General features: G+C 43.2%; 1 protein-coding gene across 8 annotated transcripts in view; it reads right to left on the bottom strand.

The window, feature by feature from the left end:
• The window catches only part of SHISAL1 (shisa like 1), a 185,682-nt gene that overhangs the window by 30,477 nt on the left and 136,925 nt on the right, over positions 1-18,280 (bottom strand). For all 8 annotated transcript variants that reach the window (XM_079975504.1, XM_079975501.1, XM_079975502.1 and 5 more), the window contains 2 exons: positions 14,500-14,713; positions 2,114-2,413 (listed from right to left, as the gene is read on the bottom strand). In XM_079975504.1, coding sequence (XP_079831630.1) covers positions 2,114-2,413; positions 14,500-14,713 — 514 coding nt within the window. The remainder of the gene's footprint in view (positions 1-2,113; positions 2,414-14,499; positions 14,714-18,280) is intronic.

The following is an 18,280-nucleotide window of genomic DNA, read 5'->3' as shown; positions in this document are numbered from 1 at the left end:
CACACTGGGAGCAGAAATAATGCATATCTGCATTTTCTTGTACCCTGTAACTTATACTCTATAGCATATTTTTATTAGAATAATTGTTGTCATGCTGCACTTTGCAGGAGAAAGCAGAAAACTATATGTAAAGAAAGGGGGGGGAGAGAGAAAGTGATCTATACTTCACCACTAGGGGTCCCCATACTCCCTTGTCTAATTTCTGCAGAGAACAAACTTTGCAAGTTTCCCTCTCCACTTTGATAATGAGTAGGATGAGGAATAATGAACTTAGGCTCATTAGCTGGCAAGGAATGAGAACTCTGCCAAACTGTGATAGAATGGGTCGTCTTCATTACGAGATGGTGGGGGTGGGGAAACAGAAAAGAAAAAGCCTGGAAGCAGATTTCTGCATAGCCATCCTGGAAAGCAGCGCCTCATATAATTACAATCCTCATTCCTTCCAACACTTGAAAACCACAAGGCCACTTAAAATATTACTTATTGTCATGGGCTGGTGTATTTAGTAGCTCTCGCTTGTGCACTTCTCATTAAAACAGTGAAATCATAAACCCTTTAATTGGGAAAGTCACAAATTTAACCAGACCTTTTTTATAGGAATGACCCATGGCCTCTCTCTAGTGTGGAACATCACATTTCAACTTGTATGACTATGACGTGCTTTTGAAGCTGGAAATCTCTACTCACAAAGTAGAAATGCAGGGCTTAGCAACGGAAAATATACAAAAGCTGGTTCTTCCTTGCTACTCACTACAAAAACCACTTCTATTAACTAATTCCGGTACAATCAGCAAAAGAGGGAACCCCGGACCAAGTGCACAAAGTTTCATAGAAAAATGCATCACATGTGATGCACATCACATCACATTAACACGTACACGTCTCATACAAAACATATGACAGTGGGGAAACCATCAACATTATTTCAAGCTAGATAATCATTTAAAAGGTATGAAATGACAGTCATACTATAGGAAGAAGCTCCAGCTACTAAAGACTTTATACTATTTTGGAGTATGTGGATAGGATTTCCCGAGAGTAGTTCCCTTAGCCTTTAACACGTCCAAGTCAATTAGACAGAATATCCCACTTATCTTGGATTTTGCAAAGCACCGAAATAACTATTTTTTCTTGCAGGCTGAGCCCAGAAGTGGCAGAACTGGGTTGCCGTTATAACCCTTTGCAGGGCTTTTTTTCAGAGGGAACTCACAGGAACTTAGTTCCGGCCCCTCTCAGGTGGGCACCATTGCCATTCTGATAGAATGAGGGAGGTGTTCATGGTGAGTTCCAGCACCTCCTTTTCTAGAAATATATCACTGACCCTTTGATAGAGACACAGAATATTTGGCGAATCTTTACCATAGTTGGAATGCAATTCATATGTTAAGATGGCAGTTCATATATTAAAAGTTACTGGTTTGATAAGCTCATGCAGCAGAGCTCTACCTTGTTGTGCAAACGTTGCTGGCCAGAGCAAGGTCTCAGGATGACAGCCATATCTCCCTTTTATCACCAATAAGGAATGCTGCCAGCATGGGTCTCACATGACCCAGTCAGGTTCCTCCATGTTCTTTCACCATGGGATGGCTCAAGTCACAGCCCTGGTGCATCCACGGCCCATAAGGTGAGGTGCAAGCTTGAACTCAGTCTCCTGCCATGTGTATGAAAAGGGACCTATGCATGCAAAATAAATGATGGGTATTCCATGACTGCATGTGGCTGTTTCCACAGCAAACAGATAACGGGGAATGGAATAGGAAGCCTTGCCCTCCAGTTTTTACAGATTCTTCATGTATCCGTGTGGACACTTACAGCTCACAAGCCAGCACAGAATGGGGAATCATTCAATAATAGTATTTCTCATCTGAAATGGTACAGTCACCTCCATCCCAGGAGTCTACTGCCTGTTCCTGATGCGTCCACAGATCTGGCTTAGTTCAGGTGATGATGATGGGCCGATATTCTCTATATTGTACAGGCATCGAAAGTATTAACAAAATCACCCTGCTCTCCTTGTCATGAATGATACACTTTCCTTGATAGCTGCCAACTGAAAACACCACAGTACAAAAAGAGGGTTAAAAAAATAGGCACCAGAGCCTTCAAAACTTACCAGGCAGTTGAACTGGGAAAAGACATCAGTGGCGGATTTAAAGCTTCTGCTTTTAATGCATGTGCTGCCTGCAGTGTTTGAGGCGTAGGCTGAGTCGGAGCCTGAACTTGTCTTGGGTCCTGAGCAGGTTTAATCCACCGGCTTGCTTCCGGTTTCATCCATTTCCCCTCGATTCCCCATCTTGCCAGGTACAGTTTGCAAATATCGTAGTTCATTGAGGAGTAATACAAAAGGTCCAGTACCAGCAAAACCACAACAAAAAACCCATAGATCCAGACGCCTAACAATGCACTGTAATTACTGCAAAAAGAGACAAAGCAAAGGTTAATAATGAGCCACGACTATTGGCCACTCCAGTCAGCCACTTAATATTTTAAAATGCATACAAGTATTTCCTGTCTGCCAGAATGTATGGTTATACCTCTCTTTCCCTTTAAAAAGCTCAAAGCTGCTTACACGGGGACTCCCAATGTTCACACAGTGCTACCTATTTTCTTTACATAGTCTAAGTACAGTGGTACCTTGGTTTACAACCATAATCCGTTCCGGAGGTCCGTTTGTAAACCAAAACAGATTGCAAGGCGCGCTTTCGCCAAGGGGCCTCCCCAAAAAATTTGTTCGTAATCTAAAAATAAAAATAAAAAATGGGTTGTAATCCCCAAAAAGTTTGCAAACCAGGACACGCACTTCCGGGTTTGACATGTTTGTAATCCAAAACATATGCAAACCAGGCTGTTTGCAAACCAAGGTATCACTGTACCAGATTGTGGCTCAAAATCCAATACATGGTTGCTCCTAAAAGTCAAATTATAAACTCAACAGGTTTTTGCTGAACTGTAACCAACTTCAGTCTGCAGGTTGGGAAGTTGTGTGAAGACTACAGAAAACAAGGGTGGCAGGGAAAACTTTTTCCTTGACACCTAATTTGCACTGGTTTGTTTTTTTAAATTTTGGTTGTTTTTATTATTTTTGAGACATTCAAGCATGCAACTGCTCAGTTCTGTAAGAACTACAACACATGATTCTGCTGATTGTGTGGTTCAGTTCTAAGAATAACACAGGTAGCACTGAATTACTCCTTCTGGTGTAGCTTTCAGGTTGCAGAGGCCTCCATAAGCACTAACTTAAGGGATAGCTTCCAAAACCCAATGTTGAAAGTGTCCCTCAGTGGGTGTTAATGAAAAGGATATAAAGTGTGTTGTGTGTCTGGTTGGGGCTGGAGCCAGTATACTTTTCTGGAAACTAAGTATTTTTATTCCATAGTTCTGCTTTGGTCAAATACCTCCACTGAACTCATTGCATTATGCCATACTGCTCCCAGCCTGGTTCGTTTCTATGCTGCCCAAGATCCTTTGCTGTTCAGGATGTCACACAAATTACATTTGGGTGCCACAAATTACCATTGGAATTAAACGACAGGGAGAGGAAAGCATTTTATATGTAAATTTTATTACTCCAGTAAGTAGGAAAATTAAAGGACAAGAAAAACCTCTTTGAGCAAATTTTCTACTTTAACCAGACCTTTAAATGATTTCATCTCTTTCAAATACAATGGTTCAATTCTCACCTAGCAAGCTGCACAGCACTGGTCCTGTTTCAGAACAGAATGAGGCCATGTCAACATAAAGTAGGTTTTAGCCTGAAGTGGTTTATTATACATGCTTTACACTGCAAAGAATACATTTCAGCTGATATTTGCTTGTCAAAGTCTACTCTTTGATTATATAGAAAAGAGAAAGGAATTGGAGAAACCCCCAGGGTCTGTTGGGCCATAAACTGATGGTTAAGCAGGGCATGTCCAGCTTCACAGCTGATGAGTCAGGAGACAGAAGTACCAGTTAATGCTCTGGGCTCTGGTGTGGGACATGAGCATTACAGCATTTTAAGCTGCCTGCTGGAGAAATACTTAGCTGGATTAGAACAAGGAAGAGGTTAAGACAAAGTTTAGGGGGGGGGAATGTCTTTGACAAGTTGTGGAAATAAATATTTATCACCATGGTAACTTTATCACTTCTTGTAATAGAAAACTTCCATAAGATGTTACAGAGCTGGCATCAAATTCCACAACATTCAGCAAAGATACACCCAGATGTTAATGGAACATGCTGAAAACGTGGGGAGAAAGTCGCAAATTATGTTTTGGTGGAGGTGTGAAAAGATTATGAGGTCTTCAATAGTTATTGCAGATATACAAGAAATAATTGGATACTACATTCAAATGAACTCTAGTTCATATCTTAAAGAAGATGTGAAACCAAAATATCCAAATTTAGTTGGAGTTTTGTTAACTGCTACCAAAATATTGATAGAACCTAAATGGTATGCTTCTGAAAGTCCAACAAAATAGGTATGGTTTAATCAAATTTGGGTTTTTGGCACCATGACAAAATTGATGGTGGGGCAGATGGACAAAAAAATGAAAAAACCTGGAAATTTATGGTTCATTCTTATTAAGCACATGAAAATAGAACATTAATTAGAACTATTTAAGGCTTTTTCACTGCTGTCTTAACCGAATAATTAATTTGCACCATAGAACTTCTAAATATATGATATAGGTTTCTAGCACTGAATTTTATATTTGCACTGCATTACATTAAAGCTACTATTTTAGTGGATGATGATATAAACTGTAAATTTAGTGCATATGTGTGATTTGTCAGCCATAGAATAAGTTTGTTATAAATTATAAAATTTTGAACAAGAAAAAAGCAAGAAGAAGAAGAAGAAGAAGAAGAAGAAGCAGAGGAGGAGGAGGAGGAGGAGTAGTTTGGATTTGATATCCCGCTTTATCACTCTCCTTCAGGAGTCTCAAAGCGGCTAACATTCTCCTTTCCCTTCCTCCTCCACAACAAACACTCTGTGAGGTGAGTGGGGCTGAGAGACTTCAGAGAAGTGTGACTAGCCCAAGGTCACCCAGCAGCTGCACTACACCACACTGGCTCTCAAAAAAAGGGTGTATGTGTGTGGAGCAAACATATCTGGTGGGATTTCAAAGACTAACAGGCTTATTACGGCACAAACATAGCTACCCCTCTAAAAAAGTTGGGCCAGTAGTTCACAGACACTGTGCTAAATGCAACCACCAAAATAATGTTGCTTTTCACTGGGAACAGTTACATGCTTACACTGCTAAAAAGAGCAAAAGAAATTTTAAAAAAGCTATTAGTGATGGAAGAAAAATGACTGAACTGATAGCGATGCTGATGAAATCACTCTTTTTTGGACTCATGAGCCATTGTTATTCAGAAAAAAAGGAAAAAACACAGTGCTATCAAGGGCAAGCCACTCACAAAACTTCTGCACAGGGAACCAATGTGGATCCCAAGTGTTTAGGACGGAGGACAGGCAGGATTCCTCTCGGACAAGAGGTTTTATTCCTTCCTTACCTTGCTAAAAGTCATGGCACTTGACAGCCTAACAAGAATTCAATGGCACAAATATTAGTACCTCTTTAGATCAGCATCATCTGTTTACCCATACACATACTTTTTAAGGCACTCATTTTTGTTCATTAAAAATCATTTAGTGAAAAATGAATAGTGTTTTAAAATGGCAGCTTATTAAATTGGCCGTATGTGGGATCTCCATCTGTTCCTTTAAAATAACATCTGCTTCCAACAAGTTAAAAATGAAAAGCCAGACATAACCGTGCCCCCCCCCCCCGCAAAATGTTTTGTTTAAATCCTAAGGCAAAGTGGATATACTTGTTCCTTATTCCATTAAGCACTGTCTTTTAGTACGATCTGGCAGGTCAAGTAATGGAGTGATCATCAGACACCACTTTATTGTACTATCACAACACTAAAGTGAAATTCTTCTGAGCACTGGGGCCTGTAAAGTCTGCCCAGGGTGAAAAGGGGTTTGGTGCGTTAGGAAATGGATCTCTGTGGACTTATTGGGCCCCCTGTGCTAAAGCCACTTAGTTTTCATCTTCCATAGCTTCCACTGATTTCTGACTGCAATAAAAAGGCTTCCATCCTTGACCTTATCCTGATGTTCCCAGTGGCTGTGGAGGGACTTGACCTCTGCCTCAACTGCTTCACAAAATGCACGGATAGGGGAAATATACTCCCTCTCAGTGCTATTGGAGTACACCTCAGTCTCAGTAATATTGAAGATGCTGTTTATTAAAACAAGAAAATAAAAAGTGATGCCTTGTTTCCAATGAGGGAGTAAGACAGGGCTCAGGCTGCTTAATATTTTAAGTGGCACAGCTGAACGAGAGAGAGAAAGTAACAATATGCCAAAGTGCAAAGCTCGCAAGGAATTCAGATGAATAATTCATCAAAGTTTTATAGCATTAATTCATAAAAGATCTTTAAAGCAAAATAAAATGTTTAAAAAAGGCAGGAAGTGGAATGAATTCAATTTGCTGCTAAGGTGCTTTGATGGTCACTACTCACATTAGATTCTAAGAATGTGCATGTAGTAATGAATTTATCACCGCATGAAACTTATGAACTAGGGAAAGGCTTCTTCTCATATTTAAAAGGTAGGAAAGATCTAGTGCAATACAATCAAAGCAGGATGTCAGCCATGGTGTTGCAAATCAGCTAAGGGAATTCACCTGCAATAACTTCTCTGGCTAGATTCATATGACCAAACCACCAGGGTGTGACCATGTCAAAGTTAAAGTGCCTTTAAGCCACACTTAAAAGAGAATTAAGCATTTGTGTCTCTGATAGGGAGGCCCTGCAGCACCCAATAAATGGCAGGAGACTTTATGTTGTTGTTTAGTCGTTTAGTCGTGTCCGACTCTTCGTGACCCCATGGACCAGAGAACGCCAGGCACTCCTGTCCTCCACTGCCCCCCGCAGCTTGGTCAGACTCATGCTGGTAACCTCGAAAACACTATCCAACCATCTCGTCCTCTGTCGCCCCCTTCTCCTTGTGCCCTCCATCTTTCCCAACATCAGGGTCTTCTCCAGGGAGTCTTCTCTTCTCATGAGGTGGCCAAAGTACTGGAGCCTCAGCTTCACAATCTGTCCTTCCAGTGAGCACTCAGGGCTGATTTCCTTCAGAATGGAGAGGTTTGATCTTCTTGCAGTCCATGGGACTCTCAAGAGTCTCCTCCAGCACCATAATTCAAAAGCATCAATTCTTCGGCGATCAGCCTTCTTTATGGTCCAGCTCTCACTTCCATACATCACTACTGGGAAAACCATAGCTTTAACTATACGGACCTTTGTTGGCAAGGTGATGTCTCTACTTCTCAAGATGCTGTCTAGGCCTGTCATTGCCCTTCTCCCAAGAAGCAGGCGTCTTTTAATTTCGTGGCTGCTGTCACCATCTGCAGTGATCATGGAGCCCAAGAAAGTAAAATCTCTCACTGCCTCCATTTCTTCCCCTTCTATTTGCCAGGAGGTGATGGGACCAGTAGCCATGATCTTCGTTTTTTGATGTTGAGCTTCAGACCATATTTTGCACTCTCCTCTTTCACCCTCAATAAAAGGTTCTTTAATTCCTCCTCACTTTCTGCCATCAAGGTTGTGTCATCTGCATATCTGAGGTTGTTGATAATTCTTCCGGCAATCTTAATTCCGGCTAGGGATTCATCCAGCCCAGCCTTTCGCATGATGAATTCTGCATATAAGTTAAATAAGCAGGGAGACAAAATGCAGCCTTGTCGTACTCCTTTCCCAATTTTGAACCAGTCAGTTGTTCCATATCCAGTTCTAACTGTAGCTTCTTGTCCCACATAGAGATTTCTCAGGAGACGGATGAGGTGATCAGGCACTCCCATTTCTTTAAGAACTTGCCATAGTTTGCCATGGTCGACACAGTCAAAGGCTTTTGCATAGTCAATGAAGCAGAAGTAAATGTCTTTCTGGAACTCTCTAGCTTTCTCCATAATCCAGCGCATGTTTGCAATTTGGTCTCTGGTTCCTCTGCCTCTTCTAAATCCAGCTTGCACTTCTGGGAGTTCTCGGTCCACATACTGCTTGAGCCTTCCTTGTAGAATTTTAAGCATAACCTTGCTAGCGTGAGAAATTAGTGCAATTGTGCGATAGTTGGAGCATTCTTTGGCACTGCCCTTCTTTGGGATTGGGATGTAGACTGATCTTCTCCAATCTTCTGGCCACTGCTGAGTTTTCCAAACTTGCTGGCATATTGAGTGTAGCACCTTAACAGCATCAACTTTTAAAATTTTAAATAGTTCAGCTGGAATACCATCACTTCCACTGGCCTTGTTATTTGCAGTGCTTTCTAAGGCCCATTTGACTTCACTCTCCAGGATGTCTGGCTCAAGGTCAGCAACCACACTACCTGGGGTATATGAGACATCCGTTTCTTTCTGGTATAATTCCTCTGTGTATTCTTGCCACCTCTTCTTGATGTCTTCTGCTTCTGTTAGGTCCTTTCCACTTTTGTCCTTTATTATGGAAATCTTTGTACGAAATGTTCCTTTCATATCTCCAATTTTCTTGAACAGATCTCTGGTTCTTCCCATTCTATTGCTTTCCTCTATTTCTTTGCATTGCTTGTTTAAGAAGGTCTTCTTGTCTCTCCTTGCTATTCTTTGGAAATCTGCATTCAATTTCCTGTATGTTTCACGATCTCCCTTGCATTTTGCTTGCCTTCTCTCCCCCGCTATTTGTAAGGCCTCATTGGACAGCCACTTTGCTTTCTTGCATTTCCTTTTCATTGGGATGGTTTTCGTTGCTGCCTCCTGTATAATGTTACGAGCCTCCATCCATAGTTCTTCAGGCACTCTGTCCACCAAATCTAAATCCTTAAACCTGTTCCTCACTTCCACTGTGTATTCATAAGGGATTTGACTTAGATTGTATCTTACCGGCCCAGTGGTTTTTCCTACTTTCTTCAGTTTAAGCTTGAATTTTGCTATAAGAAGCTGATGATCTGAGCCACAGTCAGCTCCAGGTCTTGTTTTTGCTGACTGTATAGAGCTTCTCCATCTTTGGCTGCAGAGAATATAATCAATCTGATTTCGATGCTGCCCATCTGGTGATGTCCATGTGTAGAGTCGTCTCTTGTGTTGTTGGAAAAGCGTGTTTGTGATGACCAGCTTGTTCTCTTGACAGAACTCTATTAGCCTTTGCCCTGCTTCGTTTTGATCTCCAAGGCCAAACTTGCCAGTTGTTCCTTTTATCTCTTGACTCCCTACTTTAGCATTCCAATCCCCTATAATGAGAAGAACATCCTTCTTTGGTGTCACTTCTATAAGGTGTTGTAAGTCTTCATAGAATTGGTCAATTTCAGTTTCTTCAGCACCAGTAGTTGGTGCATAAACTTGGATTACTGTGATGTTAAAAGGTCTGCCTTGGATTCGTATCGAGATCATTCTATCATTTTTGAGATTGCATCCCAGTACAGCTTTTGCCACTCTTTTGTTGACTATGAGGGCCACTCCATTTCTTTTACGGGTTTCTTGCCCACAGTAGTAGATATGATGGTCATCCGAACTGAATTCACCCATTCCCGTCCATTTTAGTTCACTGATGCCCAGGATGTCAATATTTATTCTTGCCATCTCATTTTTGACCACCTCCAACTTACCCATGTTCATGGTTCTTACATTCCAGGTTCCTATGCAATATTTTTCTTTACAGCATTGGACTTTCCTTTCGCTTCCAGGCATATCCGCAACTGAGCATCCTTTCGGCTTTGGCCCAGCCGCTTCATCAGCTCTGGATCTACTTGTACTTGCCCTCCGCTCTTCCCCAGTAGCATGTTGGACGCCTTCCGACCTGAGGGGCTCATCTTCCAGCGTCATAACTTTTATATGCCTGTTGTCTTTGTCCATGGAGTTTTCTTGGCAGGGATACTGGAGTGGCTTGCCGGTTCCTCCTCCAGGTGGATCACGTTTGGTCAAAACTCTCCACTATGACCTGTTCATCTTGGGTGCCCTGCTCGGCATAGTTCATAGCTTCTCTGAGTTCTTCAAGCCCCTTCGCCACGGCAAGGCAGTGATCCATGAAGGGGAGGAGACTTTATACTAGCAGTTAATTGCTCCCTGTTACCAGCACAACTTACTTGGGCTGGCTGCTTTCTACTCAGGAGGCAAATTCAGAACAGCAACTCAGAAAGGCAGTCTTGGTTCCTCCAATGGAAATAAATGCTTATCCTTTCACACACTAAAATAAATCCTTTTGGGGTATATGGCACTGAAGTGTGTCTTAATTAAGCCTTCTCTGGAAAGTACCACTAATAGAATCGTAGAATTGCAGAGTTGGAAGGGACCCTGAGGGTCATCTAGTCCAGCCCCCGTGCAATTCAGGGATCTTTTACCCAACATGGGGCTCGTGCCCACAGCCCTGAGATTAAGAGTCACATGCCTCCCTTCTTTTTCCAGCAGTGTTTCCAGCAATGTATGAGGGAATCAGGTGATACCACCATTTCCTTAACCTTTCTTACAATAAAATGGTGCTTATTCCCTAATAAATATCTTTAGCATCGGGACGGCAGAAGAAAACTTGTTTTATTCCTGTAGTCAGGATGGTACTATGATTTAAGTAAGTTCTTAAACTGCACGTGCTCAGAGCAACTGTTCCTTAAAAAACAAAGCCAAGGTTGGCAAACAGGTTTTTCTTTGTTCTTAGCTCTAACGTGTCAGGGATGCTGAAGCAGTTGCAGTGCGTGGAACTGCCGTGGAAGACACAAATGGGGTCTTTCCATCCAAAGCCACTCCAGGACTGTTAAGTCTAGGGTCTAAAATTACCACTAGCTGTTACACTGCCTGCTTTAAAACCTTCTCCTCCTGCATGACGAGAAGGACAAGGCTAGTTGCCTAAAGGTAAAGGTAAAGGTACCCCTGCCCGTACGGGCCAGTCTTGCCAGACTCTGGGATTGTGCGCCCATCTCACTTAAGAGGCCAGGGGCCAGCGCTGTCCGGAGACACTTCCGGGTCACGTGGCCAGCGTGACATCGCTGCTCTGGCCAGAGCCAGAGCCAGAGCCAGAGCCGCACATGGAAACGCCGTTTACCTTCCCGCTGGTAAGCGGTCCCTATTTATCTACTTGCACCCGGAGGTGCTTTCGAACTGCTAGGTTGGCAGGCGCTGGGACCGAGCAGCGGGAGCGCACCCCGCCGCAGGGATTCGAACCGCCGACCTTTCGATCGGCAAGCCCTAGGCGCTGAGGCTTTAACCCACAGCGCCACCTGCGTTCCACCTAGTTGCCTAGGGCATAGCAATTACTGTGGATGTTTAGCTGGAACACCTGAGGTATAAATTATGCTTAATGAAGCACAGACAGTTTGATCTAACAGCAAAAGGACCTCTTCCTTCAGTTCAGCTTAGAATGAAGTTAATTACAGTTGGAAAATAAGCTAGCAGTGATAATGCACTTCATGTCTGCAATAATTAAAAAAAAGTTAGAATGTATTATTGGATTAAGACTGAGCAGCATTTGCAGAGCCAAAACTTTTTGGTGCAGCTGATAACATGTTCTTCGAAACTCTCTCCAAAAACTTTGCATTTTCACACCATTTTGCTCCTGCTTTCCTACCCCACCTCCTTGCAGATTTAATGCATTTAAAAATGAATTAAAAGATGGGTCCACTGACTGTGTGATACAAACAATGAGGAGTCATGAAGCCAGTTGGGTGATGTCATGGCAGCATGCAGCCAATCAGATTTAGCCACAAGACAATACCTTGAAACCAAATTGTCCCTGCCCTCCCGCTGCATAAAAGTACTATTTCTAACAAAAATATACAAATATGCAATGTAAAATTAACACAAACACAGCCTTATTTCAGCTCAGCCCTAGCATATACAACACAGAGAGACAGCCTATGCGATGCCCTGCAGATGTTGTGGGCTACAACTCCCATTTGCCCATGAAGATGGGAGTTGGCTCCCTCCAGATGTTTTGAATGACATGTTGGCTACCTCTGCTTCAGCACTTCACATTCTCTCAGTCACATGGACAACAAGACAGAGGTTGAATGCTTAAAGAGCAAGACTTTCCAGAGAAGCCATCCCACATCCATTGTTCTGCCAAGGGCAACTTGTCCATTGGCGCTGTAAAGGTTTTTTGAGAAGAGTTGGGGAATCTCTGGCCGGTGGACTTAATTATGGCCAAGCCACACCCACCTTCCCCACACTAGATGTCCTATGTGATTCCAGGTGTGGAGAGGGAAAAAATGCAAGCACTGCCAACAAGCTGGTCGGCAGGGCTAACGGAAAGCACCATGTCTTTGTCCACAGTTTTAGATTTCGAACTGCATGCAGGAAACATTGACAGATGGGCCACCTTTCCCACCTGTCAAATTTGGTATCTAGAGGGTGGTGTAGATAAGGATGTGGCCCTGCCCACCAGATCTAGATCCTGCTTCCTGTCCAAAGGTAACCTCAGCCATTAAACAAAGGGTCCCCTCTTTCCCTCTCAAATTAAGATGGGGGTGACTGAGATCTCACCAGCACTGCCCTTTGCAGTGCACTCAAGTTCCATATAAGCAAAGTGTTTTTTAAAATGGGGAGGGAAAGGGGCATAACCACACCCTTGGTGACAGTCACATTCTCTAGGCAGCCAGGCAAGGAACGCTCTCACCAATATAGACATTATATTTTATAAGCAGAGTGATGGTTCCATCATCTAGAGATGGGCCTTTTGATGCCATTCCCCCCTCCCACCCCTCTCCTGGGGGGCCAAGCGGCAGCTGCCATTAGGAAAACAACAACAGAGAGGAATTCAGGATTTCAGCATAGTTGTGATTGGGAGACAGTGTATCCACACTGACCTCCCCTCCCCGGAAAAAGGAGGAGTTCATGTTGTTTCTGAATCAGGTCTTGTTTCATGGAAAATGTATTTTTTTTTAAGCAACAAGTTTTTAAGCATTAAAAATTGACATCCTAACGCAATACATAGTACAGTTATCACATCCGTGCTGCAAATTAGGGAGCTAAATACAAATGGCTTAAAGACAACCCTGCAGTGTAGCCCACTGCTGGTATTGTAAACTGGAGATGCAGCTGAGGCTGAAAGGGCGATTGTCAACAAAAGCTTCATGGTGAAAATGCCCACCTCTTTTCCTACTAAAAAACACTGGCAACACCAACAACTCTGAGTAGTAGTGGCCTTTCCTAGTCTTGCTACCCAAGAAAACCTGAGCTGTGCCTCGTTTTCTGTTTTTAAAAAAGGCACATCATGTTTCCTCCAGTGACACATGCTTTTCTGTGATTTGAACAGAGAACCTCTTGTCATCAAAGTAAGCACCGTGTCTCACTGCACTTGAAATACCATGATCACACAAGCACAAGAGGTCAAGCAGATTGAAGCCTTCAGCTGATTCATACAGCCTTCAGACATCTATCACTTGCCAGTTAGGAGGACTTTTCAACTGGTTTTGCCAGACAGCTCCTGGTCCAGTTCTAATGCTGGTCCTGCTTTTCAAGTGAGGTGAAATGGAGAGCATTTGGGCTGCTTCCAGTTATTTAGTGGTAAGGGGAAAACAATTTGTACGTGCTCAGTGGCACCAGGACCTGAGTTTGAATACAACATGTGTAATGTGAACAAGACTTCGGTCTCAGCACCTCCTTCCCTTTTCCTCCTCTGGCACAGCCTTCACTTCCACTTTAAACCAACCACACAGATCATCATTTTGCCTGAACTGGGACAAATTCTGCTTTAATTTAACTATGGCTTGTTGAAAGAAGCCAAGTTGAAAATGGAAGTGGATTCTCCCAATCTTTTTCCTTGCAGCTGTGCCAGAGGAAGAAAGGGGAGGGGGCAAAACAGTTTGGATGAAATGACAATCTGTGGCTAGTTAAAAATAGAAGCAGACACTTCCAAGCTCCTCATCATTGCTGTGCTGGAGAAGCAGAGGGGAGACAGAGTGAGCCAGCATTCGTATGCAAAGTGTGATTTCCAGTCCAGGCCACTATTACTACTTCATCTTGCCCTTGGCACTAAAAAGAAGATTTGGGGCTAACTAAGTCCTGGGGAGTTCTGGCTCAAATGCAAACTTGCTTTCAAAATTTGTCTAATATTTCTTTTTGATCTTGATACTTCTTCAAAAAGTATTCTTAGAAAGGCATTTTTCAAAAATAAAGAGAGTTATGGGATTGAGGCAATAAAACAGGCCACAGAGTTAAAATTAAGATATAAAAAGGGATTCTGGGGGCAGATTACACTCCACAGACACACAATCAAATGCACCTTGCTGTTTAAGTGCAAGTGATTGCAGGTAATTAATATGCAAATCATGCACAAATTTAAAATAACAACTAGTCCTGTGAAACATTTGTGCTGTGCAGAAAGGCCATTTCCCTCTCCATTGTTCTTCTCATCTTTGTCAACCTTTTTTTGAGTTATGGAAACACATTTCTGTTTTCTGCAGATGCAGTACAATTTTGATTACACCAGGATACATTTGGGGGAGAGGGGGAAGAGGGAAAGAACCCCAGCTTATTTACTTACTTGTGCATATATCCATCTGCATTCCCTGTTAGGTTCATCTGCATAACAGTCTGAAACTCCGTCTCATTACAGCAGTATTTAAACACGGTGTTGTTATGGTGACAGCAAAAGATGTACGATTTGTTGTCAGAAAGACGTGGACAGTGGAATCCAAAATGGGAGCGGCCTTTGTAGTCTGTATATGGCTCACAGACTCGAAAATGTGTGGACAGAGCTGTAAGGCAAATAGCAATTTTCTTTCTAACTCAAATTGCAAAAGAAAAACAATAGATTCTGCAATATAAAAACTATTCACCAATTCAGCAGATGCCTGATGTATGCTTGTTACAAAGTCACAAGTTAATTAAATGTTAAGGAACGAATAAGTTGAAAGCTGAACTTCCGTAGTTAGGATAGAATCCAAACAAAGTTTAAACTCTTTGAAATGCTATTGATTTTTCATGTGAGAGATATAGCCCTGTACTTTATTTTCCCTTTGAAATCCATGGGACAAAGTGGTTAACTCTGGTGGAATCATACCCTTAAATAACTCCAGTCTATTGATTTCCATACTGTCAGGGGCTCAGGAGCAGAAGCACAGGGAAGAGGGGAGATGGAGAGCGAAGGGGAAGAATCTGAGGGCAGCGTAGGAGAAGATGACAGTGGCCCGAGAGATTCCATGAGCCTCTCCAGCGAATCGGAAGATTCACAGAAGGGGGCGCCAGTGGCCAGGGCAAGGGGATTCCCAAGGGGGACACTCCAGGAGCAAGGGGCCAGCAGGGACTCCCAGAGTAGCAGTTGGAAATCAGGACCAGCTTCTCCACCAGAGCATAGTGGGGGGGAAGAGTCCCAGGTATCGAGGCCAGAGGATTCCACACCAGGGAGTGAAGATAAGTCAGGGCTGGCCACGCCTCCATCGGAGAGCCAGACAACGGAGGGGAGGTCAGATCCGGGCAGTATCCCGGAAGAGGGAAGCAGTGACAGAAGCAGTGTGACGGTCAGGAGGAAGGTCACTGGGTTGGCGCGAGAGGCAAGTTCAAATGTACAGGAGCGCGGGACAGCAGAGAATGAGGATTGGGAACCGGGTCCTAAAGCCCGCTGGAGACAGGGGGAGGAGTCAGGCGACTCAGCGTCGGAAGAGTCCAGAAAGGGGAATGCCCCAGCGGGCAGGAGGACCCAGAGGAGGAGAGAACAACGGAAAAGGTGGAGCAGGGCTAGGATCTTAAACTGGTGTCAGAGGGGAGGAGATTTAGACGGGACTTCGCCGGTCTAGGGTTTAAGACGTAGAGCTGCGCGCTGCGGCTTTGGAATGGAAGTTGAACTTCAATAAAGACTTTTGTACATAACGACGATCGGGCGTTGGTCCTCTGTGAGCTGGGACCTAGGGGCAGCTCTGACACATACGTTTACTTTATGGTTTAGTTGGATAGCCCACATTGTTTACAGCTAATGGTCTTACGAAAAAAGCAAAATGTACGTCAGTGATATTCCAGAAATCAAAACAATTCTTAATTTACTTGGAACCCCAGGATTAGTCCCTGCAGTTAGAAATTGCTTTTAAAAATCAAAGCATACCAAGGTTGCTTCCAGATGACCTGTTTGTGGAACATTTATCCTGGTTTCTTTGCACCATGTTTGTGGGGAAGTTGTATGATGTTGTGTCAAACAATTGTCACCCCACACCTTCCAGTGTATTTCTCCACCACTTTCCATTTAACAAAAAGGCCGATTTTTTAGGGTGAAGCAGGTTACTTGTGCAAGATAAAACTCCACTATTGAAGGTCCTGGGGACCTGTCCTTTTTTTCACCTGGCCACCTCATTTCAGGTATACATCAAAGACAGAATGCACATGTTTTGACCTCACAAGACCTAACTATTTATAGATGGAAATTAACTGCTGATTCACAATGTAGTTTTTGACCTTGGGTACAAAAGTCAAATGGTCCTGGCAAAAGATGCACACCACGCAATCAGTTGAGAATGGAACACTCACACTTGGATGGGAGGGCTTCTCTGCAACATATTCAGAAAATGGAAATTTGGGAAGGACCAGGCTCTGCACCTCTTTGCCCAGCCATGGAAACAGGAATGAACTTTTCAGAGAGGCTGATTCTATACATATTTTGCTATTAAACTCCAGCACTTCTTGTACTCTAGTTTGAAATATAGCTCAAAGGAAGCTCTAAATAGCTTTACATGTGGTAACAATTAAAAATAAAACAAAGAAAGAAAGAAACAGGAAATAAGACTACTGCATGCAACAAGAGAAAAGATATATGAAATATGAACAGGATACTGCTAGCAGTGCTTTAAAAACACACAAAGCAATTCAGCCTCCAACCTGACATGCTGGAGGGGATCTGGATGGAGGGAACCTGCCTTTCTTTCCAACCATGCCTGGCTACAGGAGCTTCTACCGGCAGGGAAGGTCTGCCATCAACAGGGGAGCTCTGACAGTGAGAAGTGCCCCAATGTGCCTGCCCTGACTGTGGGTGAAAGTGCACCCCCCCTTGCAGTTGTTGTTTAGCCGTCTTAGTCATGTCCGACTCTCCATGACTCCATGAACCAGAGCATGCCTTGGAAGCTCTCACTTTCAAACAAAGCATCTGAAGGGAGGAAGAGAGATGGGAATGACCCTGCTGCCATTATCTAACAGCAACAGGTCCAATCTGGGTCTCCCCACTGTACCAGCCTGGGAGTTGATGCAGTGATGGGGCATTTCTCCTCTCCCTACTGCCCCAGTTTTTGCCCTAGTTGGTGTGACACTTGGGTTGTAGATGCTGCACTGGCTATACCACTCCATCAAGTCCTGCTGGTGCTGGCCAGGTGTTAGGACTGCATCCTAAATTGGTAAAAACCTTGGGCAACCCAACGTACAATTTTACTTTGCTACGAAGAGAACAGGAGGGGAGGAGAATGCAGATTTCATTGCAAAAGTAAAGACTAATGGCTAACCAGGGCCAAATATTTGCTGTGCTCATATAACAGATGGCATCATTAGATTCCTATAAAACAGTTTCCAAACTATTAGAAAAAGGACAGATGCAAAGTATCACTATTTTCCAGATCTCCGATAAGATTTGCAAAATAAAAAAATATGAACATCCAATGGCATTCCCCCGCCCCCCCTTAGCTCAGGCAGATTTCATTTGGCAGTTAGTCTTCTTCTGAAAAGAAAGAAGTAGAACATTTTTGGAAAAGTAATTCCAGTCTTTTATATCTCTATCAAAAGAACAATCATTTTCTACTGCTGTGATTCTACAGATATCTGGATTAATATTAAGCGGATGGGAGAGAACACGAGTACACAATGGTCAGCATTTTTGCTGTAGATGGTGGAGTAGTCACCACCCCAGATGAGGAGCTGGAGGCCTATGTTGTCCTACTATTTCACTGAGAACGGCTGTAACTGCTCTGAACAGTCTCAGCAGCCTTGGAAGATGGGGCATTAGAAGTGTGCAGCAGTTTCTGAGCTCCAGAGATGGCTTTGCTTGTTGTGCTACTGATACAGGAGAGGGTAGGGTTACATGCTTGTGCAGTTGGTGCCTGTTGTCAGTTGGGTCCAAATTAATTAGTTACTTGGTTAATTTGCAGCTCAGATATTCTAAGAAGTTGGATTTAACATCAGAAGTCCTCATTATAAATATGTATTTTTTAAAGTCTTCCAGAAAGGAATATTAGCAGACCTGGGTTTGACCCCTGTCAATCTCAATCTGCTCCAGATTTCCTCAGAACCACTGCTACAACTTCTCATGGAGTGATGGGGTTGGAAAAGAAGTTCTACCTGTCATCTTTATTCTT

Source organism: Podarcis cretensis (assembly GCF_951804945.1).
Source record: "Podarcis cretensis genome assembly, chromosome: 5".
NCBI lineage: Eukaryota > Metazoa > Chordata > Lepidosauria > Squamata > Lacertidae > Podarcis > Podarcis cretensis.
This window is presented reverse-complemented; position numbering and strand designations above follow the sequence as displayed.